At 41.9% G+C, this 16,896-nt stretch overlaps 1 protein-coding gene across 4 annotated transcripts in view; it reads right to left on the bottom strand.

Moving 5' to 3' along the window:
- The window catches only part of LOC141083535 (matrix metalloproteinase-21-like), a 48,973-nt gene that overhangs the window by 9,380 nt on the left and 22,697 nt on the right, over window positions 1–16,896 (bottom strand). For 3 of the 4 annotated variants that reach the window (XM_073567862.1, XM_073567861.1, XM_073567864.1), the window contains exons 2-3: window positions 4,540–4,835; window positions 733–1,381 (exon numbers count right to left, since the gene is read on the bottom strand). In XM_073567862.1, coding sequence (XP_073423963.1) covers window positions 733–1,381; window positions 4,540–4,710 — 820 coding nt within the window. In that variant the 5' untranslated portion in view covers window positions 4,711–4,835. Of the gene's footprint in view, window positions 1–732; window positions 1,382–4,539; window positions 4,836–13,265; window positions 13,303–16,896 lie in introns of those variants that run through there. The other variant, XM_073567863.1, reaches the window with a different exon arrangement.

Here is a 16,896-nt window from a genome sequence, read left to right as displayed (position 1 = left end):
TCTACAACATCCACCTGATGAAGACGGATCCTCCGTCGAAACGCGTTTTAGTTTAAACCCATCTCTTGTCTGAGTCTCTTTCCTGCGCTCCTAAGACCGTTTTCCATTTTCTCATTGCTCCTATCCTCCATTGGAGGTTTTCGGCTGGAGCTGCGGTGGAGACCTGACATCCTTGTCTGCCCCTGGGCTGCTTCCTAAGCTCTCCTTTATGGCCGCTTATCACTGACTCTAAATCATAAGACCGGGCACAGCCGCGCGGACGGAGGCAAGTTCCAGGGAGGGGTGAAGGAGAAACCCTAAACCATATGTATTCGTGGTCTATCCCTATTTAACGAGTAGCTTCCATCGTTTTGACACATAGCACTCGTCTTCATGTTATTCTATGGGGCCGGCCACATTTCCGATGTTTTCCTCAGACCGAGTCTAACTCGGATAACATCGATTTTAACGAACGCACAGAATGGAGAAGAATTTTTTTCCATCTTCTCTTAATCCAAGGAAATTGGATCACTCTATCACCAAGTATGATTAGCATAATCTACCCAATTTTCTCGGATGAAAGAAAATATGGTTGTGTGACCCTAGCCTAAGGAAGAACCATCAAAAACAATCCCAGGAAACGACCTTAGGTTACAGTAATAGTTGTGGACCTCAGTGATGAATGTTCTAAAAAATTATTCTGTCTTGTCAATTCATACATTGGAAAATGAAAGGGGAAGAGGTTTAACCTGCCTGTGCCGAAGCCAACTCTAATGTCTATGTCTTCTCCAGTGAGGTCCTCTTCGAACTGCAGTGGGATCACCTCACTCCACATGCGGAAAGCAGTGTTGAGTATTCCTCTCTGTTGTTCGATCGTCAGCTGCATGCTGTATCCTTCCCCCATGAGTCTCCACTTCAACGTTCTCTTGGAAATACTCATCGGATTTTCATTTTCCTCCACTTCTCTGTCATCCCGTTTTCTTCTAAAGTGGTCGACAAGTTGGGATAAAACATTTCTTTTCCCTCGAATGTTTCCTGTGTGTGAGGAATCATGATGAGTTTCATTCGTAGCCAGGAGACTCAAGGTTGCGTTTTTACGTTTCGATGGTGCTTTTATATCGGGAACTCCGCAGCGGGGCTTGTTCATGGCCAGTTTAGTGGGGTTGTCCAGGATTCCAGTCGCATTCAGTCCATTGGCCTCTTGAAATTTTTTCAAAGACTCTGAAAAAGCCGGACTAGTTTCAGTCTTAGTAGAAGACCTGAAAATATCCCGTTCTGCTGATTCCCCTTCTGATATGAGCTGCGAAACATCTTGAGGGGCTGAGTCAAGTTCAGGAGTGTCTCCAAATGCTTGCTCCTCCCAATTTACCGGTGTCACCCATCCATATTTCACGAGATATTGCTAATGAAAAAAAATAAGGATATCAGAACTGATAAATTAGCAAAAATTTCTACATTTCTGTTCTTTTCAATCAAGAAGGAGTGCAGAGCGTACATTAATGAGAAAAAAATGAACTTTTTGGAATTTACCAAATGGCTGCAATGAAACAAAGAGTGAAAAATTTAAAGGGGTCTGAATACTTTCCGTACCTACCGTAGGTAGCAATCCAGTAAGGCAGTATCTGACCCATCTAGGTGATAAGTGATAACTTTGGAATCCAAATGCTGAGGACCTTACCAGTCCCAAGAAAAGGGTTTTAAAATTGATCTCCAAAGGGAAAACCCATACCTCTCGAGAGTGCGAACCAGCCAACGAATACCCAATCTGTACTGGAAAGGAGCAAGAATACAGATGTCTACATATGGGTTTGTTGAGATCCTTTCTTGCTTTTCAATGTTTCTTAAGAGTATATTCCCAACCAACACAGGATAGGTGCTAACTTTCTAATTGGTGAGCTAAGATCCTTAGCAATGCAGAGAATGGGCTTCTAAAACGTGCAACTGTTCCATTCTCATGAAGCGTTTTAGAGCTCCATTGTTGGGATTGGTGTGGGTCACCTAAGAAAGCTGTGGATAGGCAATAGCCTTAAATGTTGGGAATAAGCCTATAACAATCTTTAAAACATGAGTTAGGATTTCGGGAATCCAGATACACCCATCTGTAGACAACTTTTTGAGTATTTCTACTTCTCTCAAGTAGAGAGTGAGTAGACTGGATAAGATTCTTTAATACAGCTCTCGCGAGGCGTAGCGGATCTCCTTATGGAGATCCAACTGATATCGGGAGTCTTACAGGTAATGCTCTCTGGGAAAAATATTCCGATTAAAGTTTTAATTCTTTTGGGGAGAGCTAATTTTTTTAGACCACATGTAAGAATTTCTATGGCAACTGGATTAGCACAATTAGAACCAAATAACCTCAAGAGGCTTTCCAAAAAAAACAGAATAAGAAAGTTGTACAATTTAAAAATATAGTCTTCAGGGAATTTACAGAAGCTGAAGCAGCATGAACTTCAGAAATCTATGATCTCAGGCATTCTAAAAAGCAACCAAGATACCAGCAGATTCATAAATATTGAGTTTGTTATCCGAAATAATTATCTGAATTTGATAAAGTTACCATGAATAGCACAGATATTTACATATCGTCGTGCATTGCTTCCTGATCATATATTCTGAGCACGCATAAATACTCCTCACCGTGGTCTGGGTGGCCTAATGGAGATTATGGCCGTCAATCATCATTACTCTGGAAGTGTGAGAGATATTTGTTGCAGCCAAACCTACATGAAATATGCTTGGCCCTCCCTACGCTGTGTACACACTAAGTGCTTGGTGGTGATGTGCTTCGAGGATGTTTACACTGCTTCCTGGCTCATGGTTTGGCTCAGGTTTATTTTTATATATACGTGCGTGTGTGTGTTTGTATATATATATATTTTTTTTCCTAAACTTATTTTTGGTCTTTCTTAGCCTAAAGCTGTTAGGGATTATATTCTTCTTTGACCTTAAAAGAGGCAATGTCCCTACAGGTTATAGAGGCAGGGGATCCTCTAAACCCCAGCTTTTGGCATACATGCCAATTCTCTTGAAACATCTGAGAGGCTCCATGAAAAAGAAGGTAAAACTTCCTGGAAGAGTAGACAACTTAGGTGCCTCCAAAGCCTCTGGGAAAGCAGATTTGAAGAGGTTTTGACAGCTCCAAAAGGACATTCAAGGGTTGTGTTAGAAGTGTGAAGGAGAGAAGAGGCAAGTAATAGCATAGGCTCTCAGAAATAGAGGAGACCTCTCAGATTCCAAGAGGAGTTGGCAAAACTCCTGGACAGTGAGCATTCTGAATTGTATTCGCATCCTCAAGATACGGAACCTGTTGAATAATTTGGTGGAGCAGGGAGCCATCTGCTCCCAGGTTTGTCATTAGCTTGGTAGGCCACAGACTGCATTAGGCCTGCGACCTATCAGGGATCTGGAATACTGAAGGACGTCAGCCGGTATGATGAGGGAGGTGGAAGACCAAGGAAGCCATTGCTCATCATGGAAACTTAGTAAAGCGAATCTAAGTTTCATTTTTTGTTATTGACGCAAACGTGACGTGGGGGGAGACTGTATGGAGGCACAAATGGGGGTACTGTTGTCATATGGAGCCACGAATGGGTCACTATTATTGTGTGGAGGCACAAAGGGAGCATGGTTACTTTGTGGAGGCACGAATGGAGGCACTATTATCATGTGAAAGGTCAAAAGGTCCACTCTTACTGTGTGGAGGTATAAAGGGCACAAAAGGGCTATTATTACAATGTGCAGACACAGAGGGTGCACTGATATTATGTGGAGGCACAGATAGGGCACTGTTACCAAGTGAAGACACAAATGGCGCCACTGTTATCTCTTTTTTCTCTTCTCAAGCCCTGGAACCTCTCCTGCCAGACATTCCCTCCATATATTGTCAATTTGCCCTAAATATCCCATATGGGGATAACTATAAATGGCCTATGTAATCTTCCTGTACAGGGAGGAGTAGAAGGTGAGCTGTCCCCATCACTAAAACTATGTTCACGCAGTTTTTTTTTTTGTCATTTTAGAGCAGATCCGCTCCATAATCCTCATAAAAGAAAAATCACTTAAAAAATGTTTGAAAAATTCTTCCCGTTTATATCACTTCAATGAATTGTATTCTGATCCAAATTAATTGCATAGAACACTGAGGAAAAAAAAAAACTCTTCCAAAACTGTAGAAAACTTCTTCAGGAAATATTTGACAAAAAGAAAAACTCTCAAACACTCCCCAAACAAGGATATATGCGAATAACGTTATTTTCAGGCGGGTAACCTCCATTTCTGATAGAAAAACTCGCCGGATATGTCTGCTTAAAAAAATTCCGTGTGAACATGGCATTATCAAGGATTGGTGAACCCCGCGTTATCTAATGCAGCGGTGATGGGCACTGTAGTCGTGATGTCACTGCGGCAGCCAAAAACAGAGGCAGCGTTGGGATGGAGGACAGTGAGCACTACCTGTTTTTGTCTTTTTACTAGTATGCTATTGTTAGGGGAGCAACTTCGTAAAAGTGGAAAACCCCTTTAAGCTCAAGAATAAGCTGCAATACCAGACAACCATACCTGCGCAGCCTCCGGGCTCAGAATTGCTTCCGCTTGAGGGTGATTTTGCAGCTCAAGGTCAGAATGGTCCCTGCTGTGGAAGAGTTTTTCTGCGCCGGTCCCCTTTACGAATAGGAGGCAGGGGGCAGAAATCAGGATCAACACAGTTTTCAGGCAAACAACTTGCTCCATACCAGTTGTACCAGATCGTCTTCTGTTTTCATGTGATCAGCGTTACAATTTCTTGTAGTGTCAGGAAAGGTTCCTCTTCGTTCTATCAAGTTTATCAATTCTTCAAAACTCGATTATTGTCAAATCTAAAAAAAAGCAAAAAAATAAACGAGAATGACTTTGCTATACCCGTCTTATTCAATGCATATATTTAATGTGGTATTCTTATCTAAGCAAGTGATCGGACTGTCCAGACCCCGCGACTTATCACTCTTTAAGTAACTCCTTCAGAGTGCCAGGACAGAAGTGGTGCAGTGTCAGGAACAAAATCTGAAGGTTCAGGACACTCCCACAGTGCTACAGTTCCTTTATTATAACGGATGATGGAGGTCTTACCCAGTGCTGGACCGGCATTCCACTAGTAATATCAACTCTGTGGACGCACTGCTCAGCGATCTGCAAATACTACATTACATTCATACACACATGTATGACCCATATATTGGGTAACAATTAAATGAATAAAGAGATGCTGCCTTTGTCTGTACATAGTGATTCAAGTGTATTTTCATAAGTAATACTCAGTTGGGATGGTGGAGCGGCCCACCAGGAGATTGACCTGTTCCACAGCGTGCCAGTCCGAGCCTGATCCTAGCAGTAGACCACCATAGTTCAGTGTGTGATAGAATATTCTATTGCTGCGGAAAACTACTTTCCACCCCTCGATGCCTGCTTAGCCATGTTATCACTGGAAATCTCCATTCTGCACCAGTGGCTTTTGATGCAGTTGCATTAAAGGGAACCTGTCTCTCAGTGGATGCTGCTCAACCCACGGGCTGCATGAATCAGATCCTTTATTGTCTGTACAAGTCCCCCCTAAAACGTAAAGTGCTGCGGAATATGTTGGTGATATAGAAATAAAAAATATTATTACAACTATTATTAGTTACGCGATTGCAGTCATATATGTTTTATTCTGAAGAACTACAGCTTTTCGGAGAAAACATGGTAACCAGACGCATCTTCAAACTATCATCAGAGACAAGAATAGTCAGGTGGGGCATCTAGCCAGGTTTTTCCAACATTGTTTCTGTTGATTGACGGGTCTCTTACACATGGCAGAAACCTGCCAATCACCTGGTGTGGTGCTGGGAAAAGCTGCCGCCCCAGGGCAGCGTCGAACCAGTGTAGTCTCTGCCTATGGTCTCCGGACCTTCAAACTATATTTCCTCTGAAACGTTGGAGTGTTTCAAAGACAAAATGTAACTGGCTGCAATGAATCGACTGATAAGTCCCCTTTAAGGCTACTGCCCTCTAGCAGCAACAGGTTGGGCCCCAGATAAGGCAAGGGGCACTGGGGAACAGTTGCTGCTTCTTTTCCAGCCTAGATAGCACTCAGTGAGCACTATATAGAGATAAGAAGTACGATCACTGAGCGCAAGCGGCTTCCTTGCTTTTTGCATTCAATTGCATTTGCATCCTTCAGACACAAATAAAATTAAAGATATGAGCGGCACTCCGGCACTACAGCGGCGGATTAAAAGCACTAAACAGCTCTCCGCCCCCATAGCGTGATGAGACCACCTCAGCTGCTGACGTCACCACAGCGCCGCAGAGGATGAGAAGACAGCGAGAAAGGAAAGCGCTCTATGGAGGTGAAGATTCAATGGCCATTTACTATAAGCAAGGGGAGGGGATGGTGAGGTCACAGAAAGGGGACTTTATAAGGAGGAGGCATAGTATAGAGAGCAGCAGTATAGAGATGGAGCACAGTGTAAAGATGGGCAGTATAGAGAGGGAGGAGTAAAAACAGGGGGCACTGTGTTGAGAGGCGCAGTGTGGGGAGACAGTATGGAATTGGGGCAGTATAGAAAGGAAACAGTATAGAGAGTGGTAATGTGAGGTGGGCAGGGCAGTATAGAGAGGGTATAATATTGGAAGGGTGCATAGTATAGAGGAGCAGTATAAAGAAGGCTAGTATGCAGAGGAGGCATAGTGTATAAAGGGAACAGTACAGCAAGGAGGCACAATACAGAAATTAGGTAGAGAGAGGGGGAAGTATAGAATTGAGACACAGTTTAAAGAAGGGGAGCAGAGTGTAGAGAGGGGGAGTGTGATGGGAACAGACTGGACAGGGCAACGTAAGGGACAATGTGGAGATTGGGACAGCATTTAGGGAAACAGTAGCGAGAGGACAACATTTAGTGGGGACAGAGTGGAGGTTATAGGTCATAAGGGGTGATAATGTGTTATCTAAGTTCATATGAGCGGGCAGCGTGGAGGTTATAATTCATAAGAGTGGACAGTTTGGCAGTTATAGTTCATAAGGGGAGGCAGTGTGGCAACTATAGTTCGTAATAGAGGATAGTGTGGCTGTTATCCGTTATAGTTCATAAAGGAGTATAGTGTGACGGCTATAGTTCATAAGGGAGTATAGTGTGACGGCTATAGTTCATAAGGGCATATGGTGTGGAAGTTATAGTTCATAAAGAAGGACAATGGGACAGATATAGTTCATAAGGGCAGACAGTGTGAAGGTTATGGTTTATAAAGGCGGATAGTGTGAAGGTTATAAATCATAAAGGTGGACAGTGTGCAGATTCTTGTTGAAAATGGCAGACAGTGCTTAGATTATAATTAATAAGGGAGAACAGTGGAGAGATATTTCAAAAGGGCAGACAGCAGACAGGCCATAGTTCTTAAGAGGGATGGTTTGAACGCCATAATTCATAAGAGTGGATGTTGTGGAGACTATAGTTCATCATGGTGAATGATTTTGAGGTTATTATTATTATTTATTTATATAGCGCCATTAATTCCATGGTGCTGTACATTAGAAGGGGATTACATACAAAGTTATAGATATCGTTAACAGTAAACAAATTTACAGTGACAGACTGGTGCAGAGGGGAGAGGACCCTGTCCTTGTGGACTTACATTCTACGGGATAGTGGGGAAGAGACAGAAGGTCAGGGGGTGCAGCAGCTCTGGTGGTGATGAGGCGGTTATAGTTCATAAGGGTAGACTGTGTCATGGTTCTGGTGCAGTATTCATGTATTGATGGTGGTTTTGGTGTGCTATTCCTTTACTGATGGTCTTGCTGTGATTATGTACTGACGGGTTTCTGGTGATGTATTCATGCACTGATAGTGGTTATGGTGATGTATTGTTATCTGATAGTGATTCTGGTTGTTTTGGTGTTTTCCTGTACTGATAGTGTTTTTGGTACTATATTCTTGCACTGATGGTGGTTCTAGCGCTGTATCCATACTGTTGGTGGTCCTGGTGCTGTATTTCTGCTTTGATGGACGTTCTGGTGCTGAATTTTTATTGTACTAATGGTGGTTTCAATGCTATTTTCCTGTACTCATGGTGGTTCTAGTGCTGTATTCATGCACTGTTGGTAGTCCTGGTTCTGTATTCCTGTTTTTATGAACGTTCTGGTGCTGAATATTTTTAATAGGAGACTGTGATTTGTTCTACAGTCATATGTAAAAGTTTGGGCACCCCTATTAATGTTAACCTTTTTTCTTTATAACAATTTTGGTTTTTGCAACAGCTATTTCAGTTTCATATATCTAATAACTGATGGACTCAGTTATATTTCTGGATTCAAATGAGGTTTATTGTACTAACAGAAAATGTGCAATCTGCATTTAAACAAAATTTGACCGGTGCAAAAGTATGGGCACCCTTATCATTTTCTTGATTTGAACACTCCTAACTACTTTTTACTGACTTCCTGAAGCACTAAATTGGTTTTGTAACCTCATTGAGCTTTGAACTTCATAGCCAGGTGTATCAAATCATGAGAAAAGGTATTTAAGGTGGCCACTTGCAAGTAGTTCTCCTATTTGATTCTCCTATGAAGAGTGGCATCATGGGCTCCTCAAAACAACTCTCAAATGATCTGAAAACAAAGATTATTCAACATAGCTTTTCAGGGGAAGGATACAAAAAGTTGTCTCAGAGATTTAACCAGTCAGTTTCCACTGTGAGGAACATAGTAAGGAAATGGAAGAACACAGGTACAGTTCTTGTTAAGCCCAGAAGTGGCAGGCCAAGAAAAATATCAGAAAGGCAGAGAAGAAGAATGGTGAGAACAGTCAAGGACAATCCACCGACCACCTCCAAAGACCTGCAGCATCATCTTGCTGCAAATGGTGTCACTGTGCATCGGTCAACAATACAGCGCACTTTGCACAAGGAGAAGCTGTATGGGAGAGTGATGCGAAAGAAGCCGTTTCTGCAAGCACGCCACAAACAGAGTCGCCTGAGGTATGCAAAAGCACATTTGGACAAGCCAGTGACATTTTGGAAGAAGGTCCTGTGGACTGATGAAACAAAGATTGAGTTGTTTGGTCATACAAAAAGGCGTTATGCATGCGCTGTATTGTTGACCGATGCACAGTGACACCATCTGCAGCAAGATGATGCTGCAGGTCTTTGGAGGTGGTCTGTGGATTGTCCTTGACTGTTCTCACCATTCTTCTTCTCTGCCTTTCTGATATTTTTCTTGGCCTGCCACTTCTGGGCTTAACAAGAACTGTACCTGTGTTCTTCCATTTCCTTACTATGTTCCTCACAGTGGAAACTGACAGGTTAAATCTCTGAGACAACTTTTTGTATCCTTCCCCTGAAAAGCTATGTTGAATAATCTTTGTTTTCAGATCATTTGAGAGTTGTTTTGAGGAGCCCATGATGCCACTCTTCATAGGAGAATCAAATAGGAGAACTACTTGCAAGTGGCCACTTTAAAAACCTTTTCTCATGATTTGATACACCTGGCTATGAAGTTCAAAGCTCAATGAGGTTACAAAACCAATTTAGTTCTTCAGGAAGTCAGTAAAAAGTAGTTAGGAGTGTTCAAATCAAGAAAATGATAAGGGTGCCCATACTTTTGCACCGGTCAAATTTTGTTTAAATGCAGATTGCACATTTTCTGTTAGCACAATAAACCTCATTTGAATCCAGAAATATAACTGAGTCCATCAGTTATTAGATATATGAAACTGAAATAGCTGTTGCAAAAACCAAAATTGTTATAAAGAAAAAAGGTTAACATTAATAGGGGTGCCCAAACTTTTACATATGACTGTATATACTGCAATACTACACATTTTGCACACATGTGTGAGTGTAGACTAAATCTGTTATATAAGGGAACTGAGATTTTGATTGACCTATTGTATTTCATTTGGTACAATTACTATTTTGGGCATCACTATGTGCACCCCTTGTAGTTTTATCCAATATTTTTAAAAGGTATCTGTCAGTAGGGTCAACCCTCCTAAGATATTTATATGTGCATGTAGGTTAAAGAAAGTTGAGTAAAATGACACTTTGATATCTGCGATCCAATGTTTTATCCCAGAGGAATTCAAATTTTTCTTAAAATGTAAATTAGCTGTTAAGATCTATGGGCCAGACATAGATCTCCCTGAGAATCTGTCTCTAGAGATTACCGTAAATTACATGAAAGGGGATATTACTGATGGATTTGGGTCCTGGTACTTTTGTCAGCAAGAATAGTGCTACAGACTACTATGGGTGATCGCTAGGTATTTATCTAGGTATTTCCCTTCCCCTGGACCCATCAGACACAACATTGCTCTTAGATATTAGTCTTTGAAGTGTGCAGAAGTTTAAACACCCGCATTAGCACCATTATGAAGGATTTTAGGTAGCTGCTGCTAAATTCCTGCCATTCTTCGTACTTGTCCTTAATGTGCTGAATGATCAATGATTATGACAATTTTCTTTTATACTTTTATCCTCTATTTTAAACAAGATGTCTTACTATATGATAATATCCAGACACTCCACTCCCTTCTCCCACCATTTTTATACTTTTTGCCACATGGTTTTTAGATAACCCTTCCTGCGGGCATCTGAGTCATGTCTAATGTTTCCTATTGAAGAGACTCTTTCTTTCTTTTCATCTTTTCATTTGTTTTACTTACTTTTTAAAGAAAAGTTTAAAAAAGTAGAAACTACGGATATGGAAACTGTCAGCAAGTTGCTGTTGGCAGATATGTTATTCCTATTATGTGTTTTGTATAGTATAATGCAGTTCTCCTGTAACTACTTGTGTGTCCCCATCGGCTGACATCATTGTGTAGCTCAGTCCGTGAATATCTAGTTCATCCAGATCAGATACTTATGTGTTAACTGGACCTTCGGTACTCCAGCTATTGTGAAACTACTACTCCCAACGTTCCCCTGACAGCCACAGACTGTCAGTACAAGTTGGGATTTGTGGTTTTGGAGTACCGAAGGCTGCTGATCCTTGATTTAGTTGTTTGCTGCTTTTAGGAATGCAACATTGGAGGTCGAGGAGGATGACCACCCCTCTATTAGAGTGGAGAACCATTGAAAAGAGCACGATTTCATTGGCAGCTGTGTAATGCTTAAAGGGAATCTTTCAGTACTATCAACCCTCCTAAGCTGACAATATGGTCGTGTAGGTCACTGGAAGCTGAGTAAAATGATACCTTATTATTTGAGATTCGATGTCTTATTTCACAGAATTCCATGTTTTTCTTAATATGTAAATGAGCTGTTCTTAAGATCTAAGGGACGGACATAGATCTCCTCGAAACTCTGCCTCCAGAGATTATTTTAAATGAAAGGAGGCTTTACCAGTGTGAGACATACTGTATAGATCAGGAGAGAAGACTGTCAGTCGTTACATGTCTCATATTGGTAAAGTCCCCGTCTTTTAAAATAAGCTCTACAGGCAGATTCTTAGGGAGATCTATGTCCGGCCCATAGATCATAACATCTCATTTACATATTAAGAAAAATGTGGATTTCTCTGGAATAACACATTGGATCACAGTTAACAAGTTATCATTTTATTCAGCTTCCTAAGCCCTATATGCCCATATGGACGGCTTAGGAGGGTTGAGCCTACTGACAGATTCCCTTTAATTTCAATAAGGACCAACTTGTTACCTTCCCAGGCATCGGCAATAGGATGTGGTCAAAGTTTCTGGTAGTAGTACCCCCTGTAATCAGTATATTGTCAAGGGACCTTTAAAATGGGTAGACAAATCCTTTAAAGGCTTTAAAGGAGTTTTCTCAAAATTGCAAGTTATTCCCTATCCAACAGCAGGGACCCAAAAGATATCCTGAGTATGTGGCTCTGGAACTCAGAGATTGGAGCAGAGCCGAAAATGCTATCCCTCTGCTCCATTCATTGTCTACGGGACTGCTAGAAATAAGCAATGTTGTGCTTGGCTTTCTCCGTCAGTCCCATAGACAATGAATGGAGTGGAGGTTGAGCATGTGCACCTTTGCTCCATACAAGACAGGACTGGGCATAAATCTAATCGCAGGGTTCCAGAGCCCCGTTATTAGGATTTCAACACCCAGACCCCCAGCGATCAGCAAGTTACTTGCCTTTTTAGGAAAACCCCTTAGGATAAATTTCATTAAGTAAAATTTAAAATGCTAAATTCATGATACAAAATATTATCACAATGCAAAACAAATAAACCAATAACTAAATACACACTTAAAGGGATGTTCCCAAGATTGAAAGTGATCACCTATCTGCAGCTTGCTGATCCTTGGAGGTCCGAGAGCAGGGTTCCCAAGAACGGGGCATAGAAATACCCAATCAGAATGGAGGTCACTTGCGTCACCTCTTTATTCATAGTCTATGTCATTGTCTCTGATACTTCAGCAATCCCATAGAAATGAATGGATCGTTGTCGTGCATCATGGCCACCCTGCTATTCTAAATGGGCATTTCATTCTCGATGGAGATTTCAATGGTCGGACCCCCAGCGATTAGCAATCTGTAGATAGGTGATAACTTGTCAAGCTGGAAATATCCCTTTAAACAAAAACTCAATAAAATAATTGAAGTAGCACCCAATCATTGCATAAACTCTAAAAGGGATATAAAGGGACAAAAAAAAGTGGTGGGGGTCCAAAAAGTAGAATAAGACTTAGTCTCAGTCTCTTGTGGAGAAAAAGTGGGACTGGGGACTAGGGCCAGCTTATTCTCTGATCCAGCCGACTGACCTAAACTTATTTGACTTTTTAGGCTGGATGTACTCTATTTTTCTTTTCGTTATTTTAAGCCAATAATAGACTTAACACAGTTTTTCATTTATACACTTGAAAATTTTTTTGGCTTCAGCCTAAAAACTGCAAATGTGATCTAGCCTAAGGGAAAACCATTTACGTAAATATGCAATATTGCCTGTTGATAAAAAAAAACAACACACACACAAAGTACTTAAATACCAATAACAAAAAAGAGCAAAAAAAAACAACATACACAGTACATAAATACCATTAACAAAAAAAGCACAAAAAAAAGAAATATTGAAATAAATAAATGAATATTCAATCTCTTTAGATCTGATAAATATAAAGTTACCGTATAGAGCATAGAAATAAAGTAAAACTCAAATTATAGTTACTCAAGATGCTAAAGCATTTTCTTTTATAGATCTTAGAAGAAAAGTTTTCCTCCCAGAAAGCTGGATGAGGACTAGCATTAGGATAGCAAAGACCGGGCAAGCTTCAGCCTAATTTCGGTTGGGTCAGGTTGTACTCACTTGCGGAGATTCTCCTTGTGTAAGTGTGGGATGTTAGTCTGCAGCCCACTGACTGGTCTTCTTAACTTGGTCAGAGCAGGGATGTGTATGATCCCGCCCAGGCATAAATCATCAACTTTCATCTGAGCTGTCATACAAGCTGTTAGTTTATAATGAATGGGGCAAAGAATGCCAAAAAACCTAATGATGTACCTCTGCACTCAGGCTACTTGTCTACAGCTGGATGGTCCTGGCTGTTTTCAGACATCAGCTACCAGGATCTCTGGACTGATCACTCATAATGTCAACTGCTTGGAATTATTAACCTGCAATGATGGGAATAGGACAATGTCCACCGTGACCTCCGTCTTATCCTATGTGAACTGATGGCACGGTACAGTGAGTCTTACTAGACTAAAGAGTGGATACACAACATGGACAAAAGTGTTGGTGCACAGCTCTTAATCATTGAATTCCAGTTTCTCATTCTGAGACTATTTTCCCCACAAAGTGTATAACATCTGTCCCCTCACCCCTGGTGTATAACACCCACCCCTCACCCCGCAGTGTATAACATCTGTCCCCTCGCCCCTGGTGTATAATATCCACCTCATTGCCCCCCCCAGTGTATAACATCTGTCCCCTCATCCCTGGTGTATAATATCCACCTCCTCAACCCCCTAGTGTATAACATCTGTCCCCTCATCCCTGGTGTATAATATCCACCTCCTCAACCCCCTAGTGTATAACATCTGTCCCCTTGCTCCTTGGTGTATAATATCTACTCCTTTGCCCCCCAGTGTATAACATCTATCCCCTCGCTCCCTGGTGTATAACATCTGTTCTCTCACCCCCGATGTATAATATCCACCCCCTCAATCCCCAGTGTATAACATCTGTCCCCTCTCTCCCCAGTGTATAACATCTGTCCCCTCACCCCAGGTGTATAACTTCTTTCCTAATGATCCCCGGTGTGTGACATTCACCCCCTCAACCCCCAGTGTATAACATCTAGCCACCGTTGATCTCCCCAGTGCATAACATCTGTCCCCTTACCCTCGGTGTATAACATCCAACCCCTCACCACCCCCCAGTGTGTAACTTCCACCTCCTTGCCCCCAGTGTATAACATCTTTCCCCTCGTCCCCGATGTATAACATCCACCCTCCTACCCCCAGTGTATAACATCCACCCCCTCACCCGCCAGTCTATAATGGCCAGCCCCTTGCCCCCACTGTATAACATCCATCCCCTTGCTCCTGGTGTATAACATCGACCCCCTGACACCCCAGTGTATAGCATCCACCCCCTTTCGTCCCAGTGTATAACATCAGTCCCCTCGCTTCCCGGTGTATAGCATCCACCACCTTTCCCCCAGTGTCTAACATCCACCCCTTCACCACCCAATGTATAACATCCACCCCCTTGCGCCCAAGTGTATAAGATCTGTACCCTCGCTACCAAGTGTATAACATCTGTCCCCTCACCCCCCCAGTGCATAACATCTACCCCCTCACCCCCTAGTGACTAACATCTGTCCCCTCGCCCCCAAGTGCATAACATCTACCCCCTCGCCCCCCAGTGTATAATATCTGTCCTCTTGCCCCTGGTGTATAGCATCTGGCCCCTCGCCTTTACTGATATGTGATAAAATTACTAGTCATAAAGAATTCACTGATACCAGTGAGGACCGGTAGGAGCCACCGATGCAACAAGTCAGTTTATGGCCGAGCAGCTGCATGCAGCCTTATGTCACCAAGCACAATGCCAAGTGTCAGAACGTGTGGTGTAAAGCAGCCACCGAAATGAAAATGTATTCTGTGCAGTGACAGATCACACTTCTCAATCTGGCATCTGATGGATGAGTTTGGGGATTGCCAGGAGAACATTACCTGACTGAGTGCATTGTGCCCGCTCTACAGTTTGATGGAGGAGGGATAAAGCTATGGGCTTATTTCTCAGGGATTGGCCTCAGCCCCTTAGTTCCGGTTGAGGGAAAGCTTCATACTTCTGCTTAAAAGACATTTTGGACAATTGTAGCTTCCAACTTTATGGAAATAGTTTGGAGAAGGCCCATTTTTGTTCTCCATGACTGTGTCTAGACTACAAGGTCCATAAAGATATAGTTGGTGAAGTTTGGTGTGGAAGAACATGACCGGCCACACTGATCTCGCACCTCAACCCCATCCAACACCACCAAAATCTAGTAGAAAGTCGTCTAGAGGAGTGGAATTAGTTATAAATGTAAAGGGACCGACTCCATATTGATGTCTATGGATGTAGAACAAGATGTCATAAAAGCTTCTATATGTGGATGTCCCGATTATTTTGTCCATGTAGTGTATAATCCAGGGCTTTCCAATGGAAAATGCAGGAGAGAAGAAAAGCATAACTAATAGAGATTGTCGGATATTGGGAAAGGGGACATTGACAATCTCGTCCATTGATGATGTATGGTATTGCAGCAAAGCCACATTCAAGTTAATGAGTTATTCACTCATTTTATACAAACCCCTTACTCAGTCAAATCATTTCTCAACTGAAGATCTCCAAAAGAACTGACCTTCAGAAGTCCAAAAATCTAAGAATTTAAGAAGTCATGTCAACGAAAGAGACATAGCGTGATGTCCCTCAAATCTACACTGAGAAAGTGGTGATACATGCATTCAGGATAAGTTCTACTGTATGATGGCATCATCATCAGTGGTATCCTTCTGGCTATAGGAAATGTAGAAAATCTTGTATCGGAAAACATAGAGAGAACCAATTTTCAGAACTATATGGAATAATGGTAGAGCTTTATTTATATCGTAAAAGTTTCTTAAGATATCAGTAGTTACGTTTAGGACACAGTCCTTCTTCAGGCTTGAGCATTTTCAAAGCAGTACAGGGCTGGTGGGCCATCTGGCAATTCTGGCAAATGTTAGATGGGTCGGAGCAGCCATGGGCCACGTCAAATGCAATTCTATTAACAGTGTCGGCGTCCTCAGAACGCTCGTTGATACCGTTAACAGCTGTGGCTGAGCATGGAATAACAGCTCCATCCTCATTCTCACTTACAACGGTGGGCTGAAGGTTACTTCCGGGGGACATATCTCTGGAACAGAGGGGCGCAGAACAAAAAGAAAAACTGTTCCAGAATCAGTGGAGACATGGCAACTGGAGAAGGTGTGAAGATTAAATTTAAAAAATGCAGTGAAAGTTCCCCTTTAATTGTGACTTTCTATGAATTTCCTGATCCTGCTCCAAGCTTAAAGAATGTCTTTGTCCAGTAAAAATAATTCTAGAATTGAGTATGGGCACAAAAATATTTAGGTCTAAGACATGGTCCCAATGGCACATGCATCATCCAGTGCTGAAGGTTTCGTAATGCATTCAGCTACCTGATCTTTGCTTGATTTTTAACGGAATTTAACGAAGTTACCAATCCTGGTTTTCTAGCAAGTAGAGATTAGGGTAGGTGATTTATATAATTTGCAAAATTTTCTAAAGTCCAGTGGATTTAGAAAATATAATCTGCTGAGTACCGTAGATGCTGATTGAGGGGAAGGTATATTGGAAGGAAGCGAGACATGTCGATGTTTTACATCTGAGGTCAAAGATTTTACCATGTACTGTATGTGTGTTACGTTAACAGGTCGTCCACTTATAG

Source organism: Dendrobates tinctorius, unplaced genomic scaffold (assembly GCF_039654945.1).
Source record: "Dendrobates tinctorius isolate UK_male_01 unplaced genomic scaffold, ASM3965494v1 ptg000020l, whole genome shotgun sequence".
NCBI classification, from domain to species: Eukaryota; Metazoa; Chordata; class Amphibia; order Anura; family Dendrobatidae; genus Dendrobates; species Dendrobates tinctorius.
The sequence above is the reverse complement of the archived record's forward strand: the minus strand, read 5'-3'. Positions and strand labels throughout refer to the sequence as shown.